Source organism: Apis florea, unplaced genomic scaffold (assembly GCF_048593485.1).
Source record: "Apis florea isolate Af1SG1 unplaced genomic scaffold, ASM4859348v1 contig_3802_pilon, whole genome shotgun sequence".
NCBI classification, from domain to species: Eukaryota; Metazoa; Arthropoda; class Insecta; order Hymenoptera; family Apidae; genus Apis; species Apis florea.
Window position 1 is genome coordinate 1,817,309 of NW_028256863.1, and position 22,283 is coordinate 1,839,591.

Here is a 22,283-nt window from a genome sequence, read left to right on the forward strand (position 1 = left end):
ATCGCAGCCAGGTCAACTATAACCTGAAAGCCTGAATCACCCTATCTTACCTAGACTATATCCCTCTTTTTCATAAATATAAAGAGAAACATGATTTCGTAAAAGATAGTCATAATCGATGATCAGATTAGATAATGAAAAGAATTCTGCTTCATTGAAATAATTTGGAATGAATTAAATAAAAAATTTTACTATATCTTGTATTGTATTGAGAATTAGAAAATTTGCAAAAGATCGTTTATTATTATAAACTAATTTATTAATAGTGAACAATTAGAAACACATAAATCTGATAAATAAATTAATCTGACGAATCAGAAAGAAATTTTTATTTCTCTATGATAACATCTAGCCGCGTGAAAATGATAGATAAAAAGAATTGAAAAATTTTAACTTAAAAGAACTTAATATTATATTTATTAATATTCCAATCTTATCTGACCAAATAATATAAATAGAAATATTTTTGCAAAGAAAAAATAAAAACAAATGGAAGCAAATATTCAATATTTAATATTGAATGGAATAATAAAATTTATGTGTATTTAATGATAAATTAAGAATACAATAAAAAAAAATTGAACATAGGAAATTTCATTTAAAACAAGTCAACTCTCTGCAAACTTTCTTTCTCTCTCTTTTAACTCTACTCTCGTTTCCAACTCTTTCTCAACTGACTAGTGCACGCATTCTTCACAACCATTTATCCTTGCATTCTCGCACATTCTCTCGTCCTCTATTTCTCTGTTTCCCTCATTCAGTGAAACTATTTCTAAAAGACGTTCTAAAACAAGTTGATCTAAAAGTTGATATATTATCGTCCATCCTTCATTTACAATAATCACAAATATTCTTCTTTGTATTCAAGAGATCATGGTCATTCACAAAAATCTTCATACGTCCTATAAAAAGATTACTTTTATTAAAAATTTATATTTTATTCATGCTTATTACATAGTCATGATATACTTATTTATTAATTTTATATAATAAATTAATTCTGAATCTTTTTAGCATATAATATGCAAACCTTGCAAATTACATAGAATTTTATTTCAATTTTTATAGAATGTATCAAGATTTTTGTGGACTAACTAATAAACCAAATATTCATCATTCGCATCTTTGCAATGGTTTTTAAATAGCTTTAACGTTGCTAAATCCATCAATCAGGATATGATTCATTTAACTTTTGTAATAAAGAAAAAAGTCGATGAGACTATCAAAACTGGAACATTTATCAGATAAGGAACTGCAATGAGATAGATAAATATTGTTATCTTATTCGCATCCGTTCTAGAAAATAATAATAACAGGAATAATGACAAAGACACACGTGGGATCTCACTAATTTTTAAAATTTAATTAAATTGTTGAAAATATATAATAAAAAATATAAATAGTGATTATACATATATCATAGACTTGTAAGAAGTGTGGTGATGCATGAAATATATAGCTATTATTATACAATTACTATGACCTACCGTCGCAGAAAGCTTGAACAAAAGAAAGAAAGCGAAATGAAGCGTGCGAATGGATCTAATTAGTTAGATATATGTTCTTTTATTTTAAGTAACGTTAATTATAATGTCGTATCATGGTGGCCAGTATTTTATAAATTGTTTGATTTAATATAATCAATTTTTATAATTTCTCATGAGGGAAGACATTCAAGGATGCAGCAATTTGATGAAATTTTTGAAGTTGATGATAGTTTTGAGTAAAAAAAAGTATTTTTTATCCATGATGATCTATATCTGGATGTTTACCTCTCTTTCTTTAATATTCAAATGGCTTTCTCCTCCTCTTTCTACACACACACACAACAAAGAAAATTTAAAAACGAATACAAAATCATCAGCTAAAAAAATGTTATTCCTTAAAGAACAATCCTCCAGAAGAGGATTCTGATTGAATCCATCAATGATCTAGAGATATATAATTACATTTTAATGAAAATTACTCACCTCTGTGACGTCCATAACCTTAATGGCCGCCAATTGACCAGTTTTGGTATGCCGACCCTGAAAAATAAAAAATTGAATTATCGTTACACGTAATTTGTTCTTACAATTAAAACGAATAAAAACCATTCTTCGTCTACATTCTAGGAAAAATCATCCATTCGATTCATTTACCATTTTTTTCTCTTTTTTACTTGTGTCACCTCAACTAGTATTCCACAACACTTTCTCTTTCTGCAAATTTTCTTCGATATCGTGTTAATTCAATCAACAAAATATCTATCTGCATTCCCAACTCCGCCCCCGTACCTTCATCGTGCCCCGTAAATTACCGCTTATCGCCAGTTATAGATACATATTTCAGAATAGAACTCGAAATAGCGGACGAATTCGAATTAACGATGGCTCTACGACGCGCCAATGCCTAAAATATATTCGCTAAAATATCAACAAGAAACATAGCAAAATTTCCATTGAGATTTGCATCATCCTCGATTACGAAGCCGCTTTTATGCTTTTGAACAGAATTGAACAGGACCGTGCAACAGGAGGAGGGGGGAGGGAATTGCAGATCCATCGTGATCGTATCGATAAAGGAAATACATAAAAGAAACAAGATAAACAATGTGAACAATCTGAAAAGTTTCGCAATATAATAAATGAGGAAAGAATGACGGAAAGATGGGAAGGGATTTGAAGCATACGTGCGAATACGTAAGATTGATTAATTTTAAAAACGATCGAGCAAAAATGGAAAATAAGAAAACGAGAGTATAAAAGAGATAGGAATAATCTATACGATTTATACGTATAAATTAATATACGTGAAATATTATTTTTTTATGAGATAAAATTTTTATTAATGTTTCGTGCAAATATCGAATAAAACTGGATGGAATTATCAGAAGAAATAAGTAAGATATATTTTTTTTTTTTTTAATAATAATAATTTAATAAAAATGCGATTCGTTTTCGAAGCGGAAGAAAAAAAAATGCATTCTTTGATGATGATATCTAAAGAAAAAGAAATCGAAGAAATCATTATTATTCGATAATTTGCTTTACTATTTTTATCGACACGTAAGTTTCTGAAGTTGGAAAACGCTTTGTTGGAAAATAAAGATATGCACGACACGATATTTACTTTTTGCAGCTATTGTACATCTGATGGAACGGGGCAACTGGAAACAAGTCACATTCATTGCAAAAATTATGTTAAATTCGTATCTCATTTAAGAAGAAAACTATGGGAACAAAAAGAGCTAAAGCAATGTGTTCCCACACCGAATCGACAATAAAAGAATTTCATCCTTATGAATGAGGAGAAACATTTTCTCTTAATATACCAGTAATTACCTGCTGTAATAATAACGATCGACAATATTAGAAATTAATTTAATTTGCTTACAATATAAATAAGAAGTTTTTTTTTTTTTTTTTCAACAAACATGTAATAATCATTAATATACCCGCGCAAAAAGAAGAAAATGAAGAAATAAATCAATAAAGAAAATAAGAAAAATAAGAAAAATGAAGCGTCGTATAAAAATAATTTAAAAGTACATATTATTAAAGAAAATTCATTTTCAAACGAGATAAAATAAATGGTCTTGAAAAAGTTAAAAAAAAGAAAAAAAAAATATTTCATTTTAATAGCAAAATAAAAGATAAAATTTACGTTATCACATTATACGAAATATTTGCATTACAATCATTATTTTTCTTAAATAATAAATTAATGGCGGATTAATTTTTTAATTTTTTAAATGAAATACTAAAATGTAATATCATGTCAAAACAAGTTCAACCATATGTGATTTTAATGACCTTCAAACTCGTACAAGGTCAAGAATAAATAAAATAATTTGAACATTTCATTCCACACCATTACATTTAGTCGTACGAATGTATTTCATATTGATAAGACCACATTGCACCTTCATTGTGATTGGCAAGAATACGTTTCTTAGATTTATGAATCACATTTTTCACGCCTTCTGCTAATTTTATCTCGAATATCGATGGACACGCTTTGTAAATCATTTTGATCTCTAGACTAGGTATATCATAAATAATATTTTTAATATATTAAAGCCCAAATTTTCTAATTTTTTTTGTAAATTTTTATAATACATCTGTAGTAATAATAATAATAATAATAATAATAATAATATAATCTATTGATAAAATTAAATTATATAGTATTCATCTGCAAAATTATTATGATTAATTAATTTTTATTTGTACGTTATATTACATAAATTTTTAATGATTATATGTAATTCAATTATATGAAATTCTTAATACATTTAACATAGTGATTTTCCTAATATTCATTAACTGATTATTCTATGAAAAACATAAATAATCTAGTACAAATTGACAACAGAGCGTTTAATCGTTTGTACTCATGCGCGTGGCTGTTTCATTCGTTCTATGTCGTCATCAATAGTAGGTCATCGCACTCTTCCTCATTCCCCCTTGTTCTTTATCATCGTACACATATACACGAAAAATAAGAATCATAATATTGTCCTCGTGTTAATGTAAGAATAAAAAATTAATTTTTGATCAACACGATTAGTTATGTCATAATAATCAAATTAATAAAGATGTATCATTCTACTTGTTATGATAGTACTTGTATGATACTAGTATGATACTTTTCATAAAATAAACAATCAAATTAAATTGATATCGATATACTATAGAAATGTTAATTAATATATGATAACTTAAAGTATAAAAAAAATTTATACTTTAACGTGGAGTAACATCATTATTGCTGGAATTCTCTTTGTTTTTCATATTGAAATATTACCGGTACATTCTCTGCATTTTTTTGATTAAAATTTGCTTTTTATTGCATCACTTCTTCTTTTTTTTTTTTTTTTTTTTCAATTAATTACTTCAAGACAATCGAAGACAAATTGAAACTCTACATCAAAGATAAATTCGAATAAATTTTTTGAAATAAGTAATTATCTTCTTTGATTTATTAGTTAAAATTTGTGACTCTTTTTTTCATAAAATTGAAAATACTAATATATATTTTTATGTGATTTATGTATTTAAATTTTCTTTAATCTCATACAAAAACATCAGAAGATTGTAAAAATATTTTTTTATTAAACAATAATTTATCATTGATAAATTAAAATAACAACTATTTATTATCTTTAAGCTCTTGGTAATGCTACTTAATATATTTACATAATATATACGTAGAAATAAAAATCATTCTGTGAATTACATGTGATGAAAATTGATTAAGGAAAAAAATTTAGATATAACAGCTCCTTTCTCTAGCATTTTTTATTATTAAAATCTTTGAATAATTTATATAGTATTTTTGATCAATTTTTTAGATATTTTTCATAGCTTTCTAGCATTTATATATTATTTATTGAAAATAATTATAAAACTAAAACAATGCAAGTATTTTGCTTGTATTTTTCTTGACTTTGAATTTAATAAATTTGATAAAAAATTATAATAATAAGAAAAATAAGAAAAAATAATGGTAAAATAGTAATAGAACATTAACATTTTTTTATTTTAGTTTGAAAAAAGGAAGAAGAAAGAAAAATATATTCATATGAAGCATTGGTAACTAAGATTAATATTTCAAGATTTGTACTGCTTGAGAAATTATCAAAGCTAAAAATCGATATATTTAAATGAAATATAAATGAAACATGAATATGATAGCTCTAGAAATTATATCAGAAGTAAACAAAAGTAGGAAAGATCCGATTGTAACATAAAAAAATTGAAAAATTAAAAAAAAAAATTAAAAAAATAAAAATTAGAAAAACAATTGTGTATATCCAGGAAGAAATTCTGAAAAATGTATTAAAAAAATTAATTTGTCAATAATACCAAAATAATATATAAAACAAGATGTAATGAACTAAATGAAATAAATAATAATTTTTATTTATTTATTTTTATAATAAATATTTTAATGCTTTTTACTAATATAATTATTTTTACTTATTATATTTAATTATTCTACTTAAAAATATTTGTATTGCAGCATCAATATAAATTTTTTGACAACAAATAATCAAAAAAATTATGAATAGTTTATAAATATTTTTGATAATATGTATAAAAATAAATAAAATTAAAAGTTATGAATAGACATAATACAAACAGAGAAAAAGATTAATATATATATAATATTCAAAGATTTGAATACTGATTTATCAACTGAATATTCTATGCAGTAAATTATTAGTTAATATTTATATACATTATCAATATAATTATTTTAATAAAATAAAATTCTTTTTTATAAAATAAAAATCTAAAGTTATACTTTTTAGAATAACAAGCAATTTAAATGTTACGATATAAAATTTTTAAGATTTAAACAAACATGACTGTTATATAATTAAATTTATTAAAGTATATATTTAATTATTAATTATTATTTTATTAAAATTTTTTATTATTTTTTTTCATTTAATATTATTAAAGAAAAAAACATCATTTACAATTATACATCATTAATAATTATATATATAGATATATATTTTTTTTATAATATATATATATATATATAACATGTTTAAATTTTTCAATATGTACTTACTTTATAGACTTGACCATAAGTTCCATTTCCAACAACTTCAATTAATTCGAAGATACCTGCAGGTTCCTATAACATATATGCACATATTTTTGTTAAAAATATATTTCAGAATACATATAATATATTATTAAAGTATTATATATAAGATAAATAAAAAATTAAATAAAATTAAATATATTTAAATAAATATAACAATTTTTAATAATATCTTGTTCCAATATAATATTAATTTATCATAGAAATAAAATTATATTATTTTAATTAAATATTTCTTAATTATCTTAAAAATATATTTATTAAAAGATATCAGATATAAAATTTGATATAAAATATTGTTTATTTTATATATTATTTGTTTAATTCGTATATGAAAATATATTGATGTTCATCCATACACGCAATATATGTCGTGTATGTCATTTATAATATGATAAAGAAAAGTATACTTAAAATAATAAATTCATAATTATAATTATATATTTATTTAATTATATTATTTTAAATAAAAGTTAAATATTATCTATTCATAATAGTGTTCGATTTAATTTTTTGATAATTATATAAAAGACTTCAAAGAAAATGAGATATAAAAATGTTGTAAATAAAATAACTTTGAATTTGACAACTAAGAATGATCAAAAATTCAAAAAAATTATTCTTTTATTTCCTTCCTTATATTATACTATTATCAAAAAATAATAATCATCGTTTATTCTTATGAGGTTAATTATGGTATCTTTGTGTTTATATAGGATATAAAAAATAATTTTTGTGTCTCTAACAATAGTTGCTTCTAAATGTTAGATTTATATTTAATAAATAAAATACATTAAAAACCCTTACGTACTTTCAAAGCATTCAGATCAATGTCGTCGAGCGAACAGTTGACGCTCGGTGCCAAATTATGCGCCATCTTGATACGCCACTTGCGCTCCTTATGAGATATCTTTCCTACTTAAACTCAGCAAATCCACCGTCTATCCTCTTTTCTATTCCTCCCGTTATTGTTCTTATTTTGACTTCCAATTTAAGCCGTATAAAAATTTAAAAGTATAAAAAGAAAAAATTACTCGTTGCACTTACACTAACACAAAACACCAGGATCACTAATAGAAATTTTTATTAAAATAATTCACCGGCAAACTTGTTACAAGAATATTTTTATGAAAATTTAACCGAGTACGATCCAGGGAGAAAGGAAATACACGTAGAGCAATGGCACATGGCGTATAAATGAATTCTAACGATCAACGAAGAAACAGTCTACCAATCAAATTAGAAAACAATAAACCTCCATCACGTTCTTTCTGAACTTTTCATAAAATATAAATGTCAATAATGGCAAGTAACACGGTCACAGCGCTAAGCGCTGGATTATCGTATCGTCATAACGGATGCGGCACAACCGAGCCGAGCCCAAACACCACGGCAGCGGCCGTTCTACGTCCTATCGTACTGCTTGCAGCACGCCTCTATTCTCCCTCCTTTGCACCCTCTTACTATCTTTTTCATTCTTAGGCGTGCGCATACATGCTTTTCTGTTCTCTCTTCTTAATACTGACAATGTTTTCACCGTCTTTGTTTTCGTGTGCTATGTGATTGTACATCACTACACTTTTTGACGTCATCCACCACGCTAAACTATGATGGCGGCAAGTACTTCCCTTCCTAATTTTCTTATCATAAAATAAAATTAATCAAAAAATAAATTTGTCAATATTTTATTCTATTCCTATTTCTCAATTATATTCAATAAATATTATCTATCTTCATGATATTATGTATTTCATGAATATTTGTTTTATATAAATTAAGTGAAATATTTAAACAATTAAAAATAAAAAAAAATGACGTTTAATATTTTCGTTAATAATGTCTAATACATTTAAATAAAGACTCCAATATATTTAAAATAATATATATTGTTATAAATAATAAATATATATTATAAAAAGAATATGTTTATTACAATATATTTTTTTTAAAAACAATTTCATATTATTTCAGAAAATATAAGATTTTGATATAATGATAACAGTATACTTACATATAATTTTGTAATTGATTTAGCTATAACTATACACAAAATAAAATGAACATTATTTTACAGTATAATTACAATTTATCATTTATATCTATTATAACATTATAAATAAGAATTAACATATATTTACTATATGTACAATATAAAATATAGCAATATAATATTTTTAATTAAAAATCTTAATTAAAATTCAATTAAATCAACTTAGAATTATTTTCATAATAGTTAATATCACAAAAAATAAAAGTTTAAACTTCAAAAAAACTTTAGAAATTTCACAGAATGCAAATTATGTTTTCATAAATTTTGTTTAAAAATATTTTTTAAAAATATTCAATACAAAGCAGCTAATTTTCGTACTGTGTTTAAATCTCGAACAAGCATTTGAACTGTTTGTTTAGTTCGAGGTTGAACATCTGAGGTAGGTGAATCTTCAGGATCCATGGCTTCTAAAGCTACAAAATATATTAAACATTAAATAATTTTTTTTATAATATATAAAATTATTGAACGAAATTTACCAACCACAAATTTCTGCCTCAATATATGTTAATTTTGCATCTATATGTTTTTGAAAATGTTCTATATGTTCTAATAATCGCATTCGGCATTCTCCTGGATCAATTGGCGCTTCTGGTTGTGGTATAAAAGGTTGTAATGGTGTTGACATTTCATGTTCATTTTCTTCCTCATGCATATCATTTGCTAATGTATTTGAGACAAATACATTATTTTCAGATAAATTTGATTGATTGGTTAATAAATCTAAATGCGAAAAATAAATACTATTTTTCAGTTATAAATAAAGATTTATTTCTATTTTTACCTGTATTTGTCTTAATATCTGAAGATATTGAATTTTTATATTTGGTTTCAATAGTATCATTTTTTGTAAGTGCATCAAGAAGAATATGACTCTTATTTTGATGTACAAGATCTTCTTTTTTACCAATATTTTTAGACTCATCTGAAGTTATATTATCTTCTTCTAATATCTTCATTAATTCTGAATCTGAAGCTATTGATTTTTCATCATGATCATCTTTTAAGCTAAATTTCGTTTCGGTTTTTATTTCAATTCGATGAGAATTTTCACTTATAGTATCTGTACAATCTTTTCCTGATTTTATAATTTCCATAATTGGTACTGGTGTCATATTTGGTTTTAATATTTCAATTTTCTCCCAATTTTTAGCCCAAAGATACAATTTTGGATGATCTTTTTTTCTATTATATAAATATTATTATAATTAATAATTTTTCATATTTTTTAATTTGATATGCAAATTGCAATACATAATTATATAATACTTACTGAGCTACATTAATTTTCACTCTTAAACTATGCAAAACTTGTTGTATTTGTAAAAGTGCTGCAACTAAATCGTAAGAACGCTTTAACATAGCTGTTCTTTCATTAACTCGATGTTGATTCTTTGTTCGATTAGATAACGTTGGTAATTTTCCCTCTTTTATCCAATCTTGATCATGAAAATATTTTTTGGATAATCGTTGCCGATATGGATTACGACAAATAAAACAAACATATTTTTCAGGTACATCTTTCTCTTTTTCTATTGCATTACAATGACCATGTTGCCAACATAAACAAAGATCACATTGTATCATTAAACCATCTTCTTCCATAAATCCACAAGTACAATTTATTATTTCTTCTCTACGAAGTTGTTCCACTTTTACCATTTCACCATTAATCATCATCATAACACCATCATTATCTATAAAAATTTATTTTTCATTACAAAAAAAAAAAAAAAAATAATTATTTTTCAATCTGAGATGAAAAATAATCCATGCATAAATATATTTTTAAATTAAAAAAACTATGAAATAAATATTATTATATAAATAATACCAAAATATAAGAAATCTCTGAATATAGAAATATTTTTAAATACAAATCTAAGATTGATATAAATTTTCAATGATATAAAATAAAATAAAACAGAAAAAATAAAGAATATACCTTCGCCATCATTAGTATCTTTTTTACTAATATTCCCTTTCAAGGGATCATCTTTTTCGACACGAGAATCGTTTAGTTGACCTAAAGAAAAATAAAATAATAAAATTGTAGCTATTTTTATTACAAAGAAATAAATAACAAAATTAAAAAAAATAATATTCAATATAAAATTATTATTTCAATATATAATTATTCAAAATAAAAAATAACTTACTACTTTGACTATTTTCATCACTTCTTGAATCTGATTTTCTACGACTATATCTATACATAAGTGTAGTAGGTATCCCTCCTTCCAAATCCATCGCACTATCGTCCAAATCACCGTATTCATCTGTAAATTCTTGAATACCTATTATAAAATAATATTTTTACTTTTAATTTATTAAAATAATTAAAATAAAATAAATACTTTATTATATGTACCATGTCGCTTTTTACCCTTATTTGATATATCAGAGCTATATTCTGATAATTGTCGTTTCCTTTGACCTTTTAATTTGTCAATATGAATAGTCTCATCTAAAGATTTTGATCTATCTATTCTCTGTGCTTCGGAAGACACAGCTGGTCTTATTGGAAGTAGAGTTTTAATTCCACTTTGTGTTTTTTCTTCTCTAGTTTTCAAATCAAATAATGTTCCAGGTGACATTGCGCACGTATCTTCCCGTTTTTTTTCGATTTCATCATGCATATCTAAACTGTGACTAGAATTTGGAGACATTCTTTCTATTTTAATATCTTCTGTTTGCATATCATTACATTTTTCTATCTGATCTATTTCATCCTCTATTTCTGCTCCTGTTGGTATAGTTACTGTTGGTGATGCAGGTTGAATGGTATTTGTTACAGATGGTGATGAAACATATAATGATCTATCTTGAATAAACTTTCTTTTTCCAAATTTATTACACTTTTCTATCAAATTATTTGATTTTTTTGGAATAATATCTTCAACAGATTCTCCAATTGTTCTTGCATATGCTAAATCTGCAACATTTGGAGTACATCCCAAAAATTTTGAATATTCTGGATGATAATGTTTTATATGCATTTGTAAAAGATTTTCTTTACGAAATGTTTTACTACATCCTTCTTTTGGACATTTATAAGCACTGTCTTCCATTTCTACTCGAAGTCCACCAATAAAAACAGCTATTAACAAGTAAAATTAAAAATTATATTCTAGCAACATTAAAAAAAATTTATATATGTATTCTTCTATTATTATAAATAATATTTATTTGAAAATTTGAATTAATATTTATTTGATTATTTAATTTTATTTAATTTAATTTAATACAAAAACAATACAATTTATTTATTATTATACTCACAATAAATTACTCCTAATACATGTAAGCATAAAAAGTGAACTCAATAAAATTTGATGAATTATATAAAAATATAATAGAAAAATGGAATCTTACCACCATCTGTAATAGATGTAGTTGATGTAGATACTAAAGTTGTAACTGGTGTATTTGTAGAAACAAGCAAAGAATTGTCAGTTACTGGAGTTGTCTTTGTTTTAGGTAATAATGTTTTTATCTTTTTGGGAGCATCCACAATAATATCTTGTTTTATTTTTTGATTTTGATTTTTCTTTTTCCGATGAATACAAAAATCAAATTTTTCAGGGTCAAAATCAAATTGTCCTTGATTTTCCATGAATGCCCTAATATCATTTTTTGATCTAAACTTTTTTCCACTAGATTTATGAAGAAACAAAACATCCCATTTTCCAGCAGATGTACCAGCTTTTCTTTGAGTAAAATGTTTTTGCCATCCAGGTGGTAATCTTTTATCTGCAACTATTATTGATCGACGTGGTCCTACAAAAATAAAATGTATCGTACTATATCATATTTTATTAATCATTTGATGTCATTATATTATATAAATATATATTATATTATATTATATTATATATATATATTATATATATTATATTATATATTATATATATTATATTATATTATATAAAAAATAACAATATTTAACAACAATTTTTTTTTTTAAATACATACCATCATTTCCATCTACTATATAAGATTCAGTTCCTTGTGGTTCTCCATCTACCCATTCAGGTCCTACATCTTCTATTAGATCTATGTCATTTTTAGATACTTCTTTTTTATTTTTTTTAGAATAAGCTTTTAGTTTTGATATATTAGTATCAAATCCTCGTAATAAATCTGTGCCTGGATCATAACAAGGTCCAAATAACGTACCATCCAAGTCAATTTTATTTTCTGAAAAGATTTCTGCATTTTCATTAACTGTAATTCCTTCCTTTTTTGTTAATTTATCCGTTTCATTTTTTGAACGTTTTCTATAATGTGTATGAAATAACTCCATCACTGTATGTTTCCTTTTTTTATCTCTTCTTTCTTGCTTGCTTCCTATGTATTCTTCAGTTTGACTAGATTGCTATTATAAACAATATAGTAAAATTTCATTTTATTTATTCTTTTTACTTTTACTGACTCCATCTAATAAATTTTAATTTTTACAACAAAAAATTATTATTTTATCTATTTTTATGCTAATTTTATTTTATAATGAATAAATTATAAAATAATGAATATATTATAAAGTAAAATTTAGATAAAAAAAAAACAATTCATAATATAAAAAATTTTAATTTAATTAAAATTATATTAATAAAATATATATTTCCATAATAAATATTAAATCTATTATATATTTATAAAATTATTATATATTATTTTAATAACTTTTAAAAGAAGATGTATCTAATTAATTTCTTAGAATTACTTTTTTAACATTTTAAATTAAAATTATAATTAAAATTAGTTAAAAATCAATTTTTATTATAAATTACTTTAATAATAATAATAAAAAAAAAAGTAATTATATTTGATTAAATTTTATATTAACAATAATATAACATAACCTTACTACAAATACTGTACCTTTGTAGGTGTTGCAGCGATTTTTGTCATTTTTGACGATTTAATCGTCTTTGTATATCCATCATCAAATAATACATCATACCTATCTGTAAAAATAATTTATAATTAAAAAATCAACATTTCTTGAATTAGAAAGATGTCTTATCACGAAACGTCAAACCAACAGTATAAGTAATTTTCACAAGTACGCAGTTAAGGTTAGATCACTTACCATTTCCCAAGACGGCATTCACTTTGGCTGGATATTTTCTACCATCAGCCCATGTAGCAAGAATCCTTTCTCCTACTGAAAAGTCTTTCATTTTTGCTTCCCTAAAGGATTTAAAATGATTTATTGCCATATTCAAAAAGTTATGATTTATCATTATAATAAATATATATAAATGAATAAACAATTTCTAATTCAATTTATAAGTAGTGATTTTGTTCTACAATATTTAAACACTGTACAAAAATATATAAAAATTCAATTGAAAAATGAATTTTGTTTTATTTTTTAATTTTATATTTACATTATTAATTTATTTTAATATTTATTAGAGGATATAAATATATTAATTATATTAAAAAACAAAATGAGAGAGAGAGAGAGAGAGAGAGAGAAAGAGAGAGACGAATAATAAAGAAAAGAATATATTTCAAATATAATTTTCATAAAGTTTTTTCTTAATATCAAATTATTAAAAGTTAAAAATTATTAAAAAAAAATTTCTTTTAATCAATTCATTTTATATAAATATGAAATGTATATTTAAATATAAATTAAGAATTTTTTTTCTCTTTTTTAATTAAAATGACAATTTTTTTATGAAAATAAAAAATTTTCGAATTTTTTTTCAATTTTTTAATGATAATTTAAATAAAATTATTATAAAATCTATAACTTAAAAATTTATATAAAAAATTTTTATATAAATAATATAACAAATTTAAAAAGAGATGAGAAAAAAATAGAAATTTACTATTAACTTTATAAGAAATAAAATAATTTAATATTTTTTATAACTGCATAAAAACTGCTATAAAATATACAAGTTTTGACCTAGCTAATAATTATACAATATCCACTTACAGAGATGGTAGATTCCAGGTTTGTTCGCTTTAAAAAAAAATAAATCTATAAGTAATTCAGAACATATTTTATACAATACATCAGATCAATAATTATTTATGTATAAAATTTTTTATTTTTTATATCTACTAATTCAAATAATTTTGTAATAGATTTATTGAAATATCTCTACTTACTTTGATTGTGTTTGCAATACACGTAATCTAGAACTATCCATAGGTATCCATTCATCAAATCTTGAGCTCCACTTATCAAAACGTATCAAGACTTCCCGCTCATCCCAATCAGTTTCAACTACTTTTGCTGAATACCTACAATGTAACAAATAATTACTTCTAAAAATTTGTTTATATTTATTAATATATTTAGTTAATTAATTATAATTAACTGATTTTAAAATAAATATTTACCATTTTTCATTAAAATCTTTTGCTTCTAATTTGGCTCCAGGAAAAAATTTTAATCCACCTCGATTAAAAATTTTTGGTTTTAATTCTTCTGATGTTTTTTCATCTTCTATTTTAATATTTTTCAATTCTTCTTTAATAGCTAAATCTTTTTGTATATGTTTCATTGTTATATCAGATTCAACAATACCTAATTGCACTGCCATAGTACTAACTTCTATTTCTGAATTTTTATTTATCTCTTGTTGTTTCATAGGAGATATATTTTCTTCTTTCACACTTAAAGCTTTACATCCATTATCAATTAATTCTGTTGAATCTAATAAATTAAAGGAATCAGCTGATGATTCTGGTCGAGAAGAACATGTTTCTCCACAACTATCAGATTTTGGTGTTCTGGCACCAGAATTCAATGGAGATATAGATTGTTCTAAATTCAAAATTTCAGAATTAATAAGATCTAAATCCTCTTGTGCATAAGAAGTTGATGATTTCACAGACATTATTACAGGATCTGTAAAAAATTAATATATTATTATAAACTTTAAGAAAATAATATTTTCTATTTAACAATAATTTTCAAATATATATAAAGTTTTAAATACACCTTGAGAAAACATTTTATAATAAAATTTTATAAATAAAATATTTAAATGATAATGAATAATAATTATTTCCATTATTAAAAAATTTAATAAAATAATTAAATATTATGAAAACATAAAACTATATCTAATAATATAAATCACAAAAAATAATATTGTTATTAAATTTAAATAATTTTAAAAATTTTAAATATATTTTCTATACATATGCATGTACATATATTTTCTAATCTTATTTATAATTAATTAATTAATTATTTACAATGGAAGGTATAATTATTATTCAATTATTATCAAATATCATATATATATAATATATGTATATCATTTATTATTATTATATAATGTTCATTATTCATCATTGTTTATTATTATTTACATGTTTATTATTATATTATCCAAAGTATTCCAGATTTGTTCAATTTTGTCAATATATTTTTTATATTAATGAGAAAATGTTACATAAATATAAATATAAACATAAATGAAATTTTTTTGAAAAATTATAAGAAAGATATAAAATAAAATGAGAACAATAATAGATTTATAATTATCATGAATTATAATTTAAGATAAGACAATTACATTAATTATTATTATTAGTATTATAGTCAATAATTAAATAATAAGAAGTTGAATTTATTCTAAAAAGATGATTTTTATCTCAACTCATTGATTATAAATTCTTTATATCAATTCATATATATTATTTTATATTTTCTATATGTGAAAATCTAATAGCATAAAACTAAACAAAACATTTGATAAATGAACCATTTTCTTCGAATTTTTATAACTTTTCAATATATTAGTATATATAATAACTTCAAATGTCTTAATGAATAATGTTTATATATTTTTTTTTATATCTATAAATTATATTTATAAAATATACTGAAATATCATATTGAATTATATGGAAGAAACAATAATACTTTATATATATAGCAATCAATATAGTCATATTTTGATAATAATAAATAAAGGAAAATGAAATTATAGAAAAGATCATTAAATTATTATATTATTGATTATTATTACCTATAAATGATAAATAAAAGTTTTTTTTTAATTTTTAAATTAATATAATATATTCTAGAACAATAAATTAACAATAGATTTATGCATAAAAATATAGAAAAATGTACATATAAATTGTATTACAAAGAATTTTATGAAGAAATAATTTATAAATTCACAATTATAAAATTTTTACTTATTTTAATAATCACAATATATTAGTAATTTAGCATTAATTTTTTTTCGATATATATTATCGTTTTTTAAAATTTATATTTATAGAAAAACACTAAACCATATCATAAAAATATTTAAATATAACACTCTTTATGTGATATCTCTGAAGATTATCTTTTGAAAAATATAATAACAATAAAAACATGTTATAGTATAATATAATATATAAATGTCATAAAAACAAGTACTAAGTGATACACACCCGGATGATTGTCATAATCTGCAAAAACCGACGGAACACTACCTTTACGTAGAAGTAATTTATGTCCTTTAGCAGCTTCGTAATCAGCTCGTTTAAAATGTTTGTGACAAACAACTTGACCTGGTGAAGGTTTAAAATTCGCTTCAAATCCACCACTAGTTAACCATTTGTTTCTTAAAGTAATATCTTTTGGAAACTTATGAAGCGGTAACCCTTTAGCACGCGCATCTTGCACATCAGCCTCACAGCTACGCACGCAACATTTGCGCGCCATTCTCATCGTTCCTATAGGTAGTATTCTTTTGATATGCGACCGCGCTATACGCCGTCGCTTCATTTACGTGCTACATAGCAATGTGCCGCAAAAGTACATTTCCTAAGATATTCGTAAAAATAAAATGTAACCACGAGATTAGCAGTTGTGTGTCTACTACTTTGACACGCACCCTTTCGAGTGAAAATGCTTCAACCAACGTTCGTAAAAACACTGAACTATCTCAATTGCGTATATGATCCACTAATCGATCTGCACTTTTCGAAGAACGTTGAGTATATAAGCATTACTTATTAAATAAATTTATCAATATGTGGCGCCCTCTTCTAATTTTCATGAATATTCACAATAATATAAAATAATGTTTCACGTATCATTCTTGAAATTATTTATTTAAAATATTAAATTTTATCTAATAAATTATATTAGTAGAATCGTTAATTTTGTTAGTAGAATCATTTGAATATTAACACTAGATATAAAAATTATTTCAAATACTTACTATAATATCTTCGTTGCATTCTCATGAGAATGTGATATTACAGATATACAATAATTGTAATATATATAATAATAATAATTATATGTACATATAATAATAATGCTACATAATAATGATAATAAATAATTATAATATAATTTTTTGTGTTAAAAAATATTTCGTAGTTATCAAATTAACCAATAGGATTATATTATTTTTATTTAGTGATTAATTGAAAATACTCCCTAAATATATCACGTGACTTCCTTTAAACTCATTTCTCTTTCCTTTTAGTTGGATCAAGCGAATGTCGGGTGCTTGTTCTCTTTTCTTGAGCTAAGGCTATATCAGCGACTTGCACCGTTTTATCATTCCATCCAGCTTCAATATATTTTATACAAGTGACAAACATGAATAAGAAAGCTGAACTTGCTTGCGTTTATTCAACACTAATTCTTGTTGATGACGATGTTGCTGTAACTGTAAGTATCACTCGTGGATTTTGATTTCTTAATATAAATTAGATATTTAATATTTAAAGTCAAATTGATTATTTATAAATTTCTCAATTTTTAAAAATCAAATTTATTTATCTTATTAAACTTAATCATTTGATTTTGTCTTAACTCATATAATGAAAATTGAAATATTATTTTTATTTTATTATTAATAAAATTAAAAATATATATATATAATATATAATATAATTATATATATTAAAATATATATAATAGCTAAAAATATTAATTTTTACAGGGAGAAAAAATTCAAACAATTTTAAAAGCTGCTAATGTTGATGTGGAATCTTATTGGCCAGGATTATTTGCCAAAGCTTTAGAAGGAGTTAATATAAAAGAACTTATAACAAATATTGGATCAGGAGTTGGAAAAGCACCAGCAGCAGGTATATTAACATTTAATTTTTTTATTACTTTAATTTTTTTGTTATATAAAATTTCTTTTAAGATAGATGAAATATATTTATTATTTTTTTTTAATATATTTTTATTATATAATATATAAAATTAATTAATTAATTAAATGCATATATTCATTTGTTTATATTATTATGAACAAAGAAATATAGATCCTCTTCATCCACCGTTCTATATAATTGTTTATATTAGTGCGGTCAGCAAAAGAGGAAATAAAAAAAGAAATAGAAAATTCTGAAAATCATATTTCAAAATATGATTAATATTTCTATGTACGACAACGATAAATAATAATTTTATTATTGTTTTATATAGATCATATAATTATCACATTGCATTTTTATGTAATAACATTTTTTATTTTTTAAAGCACCAGCAGCAGCTGCACCTGCTAGTACAGAAAGTGCACCAGCTAAAGAAGAAAAGAAAAAAGAAGAACCTGAACCAGAATCAGATGATGATATGGGCTTTGGTACGTATATAATATATTTTAAACAATATAATATTAATATTCTTACAGAGTTTTATATTTTTATATTCAATGATTATTATTATGTATTAGCTATTGATATTATGTCTGATAATATTTAAAAAATGAGAATATTTAAAAAATTATAATATTATTGTGTTTATTTGTATTGTAATTATATTATAAAGAAGAAAATTTGACTTTATGAATTTTTTTTTGCAGGACTATTTGATTAAGCTCAAGGATCACAATGGATCAATTTATTGGTCTATATATCATCTTTGTACAGTTGTATTGTACTACAAATAAAATATTTTGAAACTAAGTCATTTAATGATATTAATTTTATTTATTAGAAAATAAATAATTTTCATCCTATCTAATATATATTTTTTAAATATTTTTTAAATATAACAAATTTAAAATTATTATGATTGTAATATTATTATTATTGTAATTATTATTATGATTAATTATGATCGTAAATATTAACATTTTATTCTTTTTTATGAAAAAAATTACAAATATTTAATCATGTATTTAAAAGTTATATAAATTCGTTTCATATACAATAAAATTTTTATGAAAAATCGTAAATAATTATAAAATTTAAATTTTTGAGTTTAAATTTATAATAATAATTAGTTCATTTATTATTTTTAAATGAAATGTAATTCAATATACTTTTTTTTTCAATAGAAAAATATTTACAGACTTTTTTCGACATATTGCTTGAACTTCTTCGTGCTTAGTCGATATTCAATTACTATTACGAGTGACTCATCTATGCGTTCCATGATTGGTTAATGTTTTTTGTTAATAATTTGTTAACAAAACTATAACAAAAATTTTTTAAAAGAAAATGTTGCTTAAAATTACTTCAGAAATCTTTAGTTAATTTGCGTTTTTATACTTTTAAGATATCTTGTATATATACTATATTTTTTCTGTTTGAAAATCTACCGCGACATCTCAAAGAATTAAAGAAAACAAAAAAAAAATGGCGAGTATAAAGATTATGAATTTTTTTAAAACTTCCAATAGAAAATGTAAAATTAATATTATAGGACTAATAATGAGAAATGTACACGATATAACTTCAAAATCTGCTAAAAAAATTACTCATACTGGTCAGGTAAAATTAAAGTTATAAAATTATATATTTATTTGTAATCTATGTTATAATTTTTTGTAATCTATATTATTTATTTTGAAATAATATCATAATAATAATAATAATAATAACAATAATTTATTTTTTTAATAGATATATGATGAAGATGATTATCGCAATATACGATTTGTAAATAGACCAAAAGAGGTTAATGATAATTGGGCCATAAAATTGATAGCAGAAGTTTCTCCTACATCAGCAAAAGAAAAAATTGTGGCATGTGATGGAGGTGGTGGACCTCTAGGACATCCAAAAGTTTATATTAATCTGGTATAAATTATTATAGTATTATAATAATAGTTAAAGAATATTTCTTAATTTTATTTTTATATATAACTATATATTTTAGGATAAACCTGGTAATCATACTTGTGGATATTGTGGTTTACGCTTTTATAAAGAAGATCATTAAATAAATGCAATATATACATATAGTTAAATTGTAAATTACGAATTTATTTTATGTATATTTATAGTAATAAATGTTAGAAATATGTACATAGTACAAGATCTCTTTTATTTATATATTTTAAACTTTTTAATTTGTGGAACAATAATAATATTTTCTATATATTTGACTTTGGTAATAAATTTTTACAAAGCTGTTTTCTGACTGTTCATACTTAGTGGTATTGCTTGCAATTCGGTTTTCATACAGAGGAATTCACCACAGACACACATTATACTTAAAGATATAATATTTAAGCACCACCAACTAAAAGTTGATGGAAAACTTGCATTATATACCCAACAGCATAACAAATGTATTAAATGTGCTGTACATGCAAAGTCCATACATTGTTTTGTTCTCTGTACTAGCCACCATAATGCAATTGCTCCAATCAATGCATTTAAAATAAAAATAATTATAATAAACTGACCAGCAAAATCTCTAACATGGATTTCTTTATAATGGAAAACATAATCTAATGATTTTGTGGATCCTATATATGATGCAACAATCCAAATCCATAATCCAAGACAAAAATACATCACTGTTTGAATAGCAATTATTTGAGATATAATAAGAAATGGATCCCATATTGTTTTACGGAATTGTCCAGAAATATTATTCATTGTTTAATTTTTAAAATATTAATTTTGTTTAATAAAACAATTCTATGTTATATGTTTTGTATTTTATCATATTGAAGTTTCTTTTCATCTAAAACAAAAGTGATTATAAAAATGAGAAATTTTTAATACACAAAAAAATATATGTATATTATAATTATTAATAATTTTATAATTTATAAAATATATAATATATAAAATATAATCTTGCATTATAAAAATCTTAATCTAATATTAAAATTGTAGAATAGAGCTTTTTCTATCTTGTAATTCTTCTTTAATTTGTTTAATAAGACTATTTAATTTAATTATTTTATAAACATATTGCACAATTATATTGATTTATTACATGTTAAATTAAAATATGTTATATATATATATATATATATATATATATATATATATCATATAAATATATAAATTTTAGATAAATTTATAAAATATTACTTACATAAATTTACATAATAAAATATTATTGAGAAATTGTAATAATTCAGATGTTTAAATTGATTTTAAATAGTTATTTATTACATGCAAATGATATATTTTTCGATATATATATATATATACACACTTACATATGTATATATATACACATATAATACATATATATATATGTATAGAGAGAGAGAGAAAAAGAGAAAGACGAAAAAATTTAATTAGATATATTGATAACTTTAAAAGATTTAATTTTACTGTATCCTATATATTGTTATAAAAAGGAAGATATATTATATATAAATTGCGATTAAACTTCAAATTATGAAAATTACTTCACTTCAAAATGGTTACCTTT

At 22.5% G+C, this 22,283-nt stretch overlaps 5 protein-coding genes across 24 annotated transcripts in view; 2 read left to right on the forward strand and 3 right to left on the reverse strand.

The window, feature by feature from the left end:
- msn (serine/threonine-protein kinase msn) overlaps window positions 1–8,068 on the reverse strand; it is a 29,148-nt gene extending 21,080 nt beyond the window's left edge. For all 19 annotated transcript variants that reach the window (XM_086916596.1, XM_086916590.1, XM_086916586.1 and 16 more), the window contains exons 1-3: window positions 7,415–8,068; window positions 6,568–6,633; window positions 1,971–2,027 (exon numbers count right to left, since the gene is read on the reverse strand). In XM_086916596.1, the coding sequence (XP_086772722.1) occupies window positions 1,971–2,027; window positions 6,568–6,633; window positions 7,415–7,480 (189 nt within the window). In that variant the 5' untranslated portion in view covers window positions 7,481–8,068. The remainder of the gene's footprint in view (window positions 1–1,970; window positions 2,028–6,567; window positions 6,634–7,414) is intronic.
- Window positions 8,069–8,471: 403 nt separating this feature from the next.
- Window positions 8,472–17,635, reverse strand: MBD-R2 (PHD finger protein MBD-R2). 2 transcript variants are annotated; one of them, XM_086916583.1, is made up of 15 exons: window positions 17,081–17,635; window positions 15,020–15,530; window positions 14,786–14,920; window positions 14,610–14,636; window positions 13,749–13,849; window positions 13,538–13,623; window positions 12,629–13,031; window positions 12,029–12,433; window positions 11,025–11,753; window positions 10,813–10,950; window positions 10,599–10,679; window positions 9,927–10,350; window positions 9,438–9,838; window positions 9,137–9,376; window positions 8,472–9,066 (listed from the first exon to the last, which is right to left on the reverse strand). In XM_086916583.1, exons 1-15 carry the CDS (start codon window positions 17,415–17,417, stop codon window positions 8,945–8,947), a joined length of 4,140 nt encoding a protein of 1,379 aa, XP_086772709.1. In that variant the 5' UTR covers window positions 17,418–17,635; the 3' UTR covers window positions 8,472–8,944. The 2 variants fall into 2 exon arrangements, with proteins under 2 accessions (XP_086772709.1, XP_086772708.1); XM_086916582.1 differs by having other exon boundaries at window positions 9,137–9,316; window positions 17,081–17,628.
- Window positions 17,636–18,140: 505 nt separating this feature from the next.
- Window positions 18,141–19,564, forward strand: RpLP1 (ribosomal protein LP1). Its single transcript, XM_003692722.3, has 4 exons — window positions 18,141–18,317; window positions 18,592–18,739; window positions 19,141–19,242; window positions 19,462–19,564. The coding sequence occupies exons 1-4, from the start codon at window positions 18,246–18,248 to the stop codon at window positions 19,473–19,475; spliced, it is 336 nt and encodes a 111-aa protein (XP_003692770.1). The 5' UTR covers window positions 18,141–18,245; the 3' UTR covers window positions 19,476–19,564.
- A 657-nt stretch (window positions 19,565–20,221) lies between these two features.
- Window positions 20,222–20,918, forward strand: ND-13A (NADH dehydrogenase (ubiquinone) 13 kDa A subunit). The gene is made up of 3 exons (XM_003692725.4): window positions 20,222–20,374; window positions 20,507–20,683; window positions 20,763–20,918. Exons 1-3 carry the CDS (start codon window positions 20,240–20,242, stop codon window positions 20,823–20,825), a joined length of 375 nt encoding a protein of 124 aa, XP_003692773.1. The 5' UTR covers window positions 20,222–20,239; the 3' UTR covers window positions 20,826–20,918.
- Window positions 20,849–21,490, reverse strand: Sys1 (Sys1 golgi trafficking protein). Its single transcript, XM_003692726.4, has one exon. It carries the CDS (start codon window positions 21,488–21,490, stop codon window positions 21,008–21,010), a length of 483 nt encoding a protein of 160 aa, XP_003692774.1. The 3' UTR covers window positions 20,849–21,007.
- Between the last annotated feature and the right edge of the window lie 793 nt (window positions 21,491–22,283).

Excerpts from the sequence above, each read along its gene's own strand:
- RpLP1 (XM_003692722.3), top strand. The coding sequence starts at position 18,246 with ATGAATAAGAAAGCTGAACTTGCTTGCGTTTATTCAACACTAATTCTT. Across the intron at positions 18,318-18,591 it reads ATGACGATGTTGCTGTAACT|GGAGAAAAAATTCAAACAAT; the intron begins GTAAGTATCACT and ends TAATTTTTACAG. Across the intron at positions 18,740-19,140 it reads TGGAAAAGCACCAGCAGCAG|CACCAGCAGCAGCTGCACCT; the intron begins GTATATTAACAT and ends TATTTTTTAAAG.
- MBD-R2 (XM_086916583.1), bottom strand. The coding sequence starts at position 17,417 with ATGAAGCGACGGCGTATAGCGCGGTCGCATATCAAAAGAATACTACCT. Across the intron at positions 14,637-14,785 it reads GTATTGCAAACACAATCAAA|CGAACAAACCTGGAATCTAC; the intron begins GTAAGTAGAGAT and ends TTTTTTTTAAAG. Across the intron at positions 10,951-11,024 it reads TAAGGGTAAAAAGCGACATG|GTATTCAAGAATTTACAGAT; the intron begins GTACATATAATA and ends ATTTTATAATAG.
- Sys1 (XM_003692726.4), bottom strand. The coding sequence starts at position 21,490 with ATGAATAATATTTCTGGACAATTCCGTAAAACAATATGGGATCCATTT.
- ND-13A (XM_003692725.4), top strand. The coding sequence starts at position 20,240 with ATGGCGAGTATAAAGATTATGAATTTTTTTAAAACTTCCAATAGAAAA. Across the intron at positions 20,375-20,506 it reads AAATTACTCATACTGGTCAG|ATATATGATGAAGATGATTA; the intron begins GTAAAATTAAAG and ends TTTTTTTAATAG. Across the intron at positions 20,684-20,762 it reads CAAAAGTTTATATTAATCTG|GATAAACCTGGTAATCATAC; the intron begins GTATAAATTATT and ends TATATATTTTAG.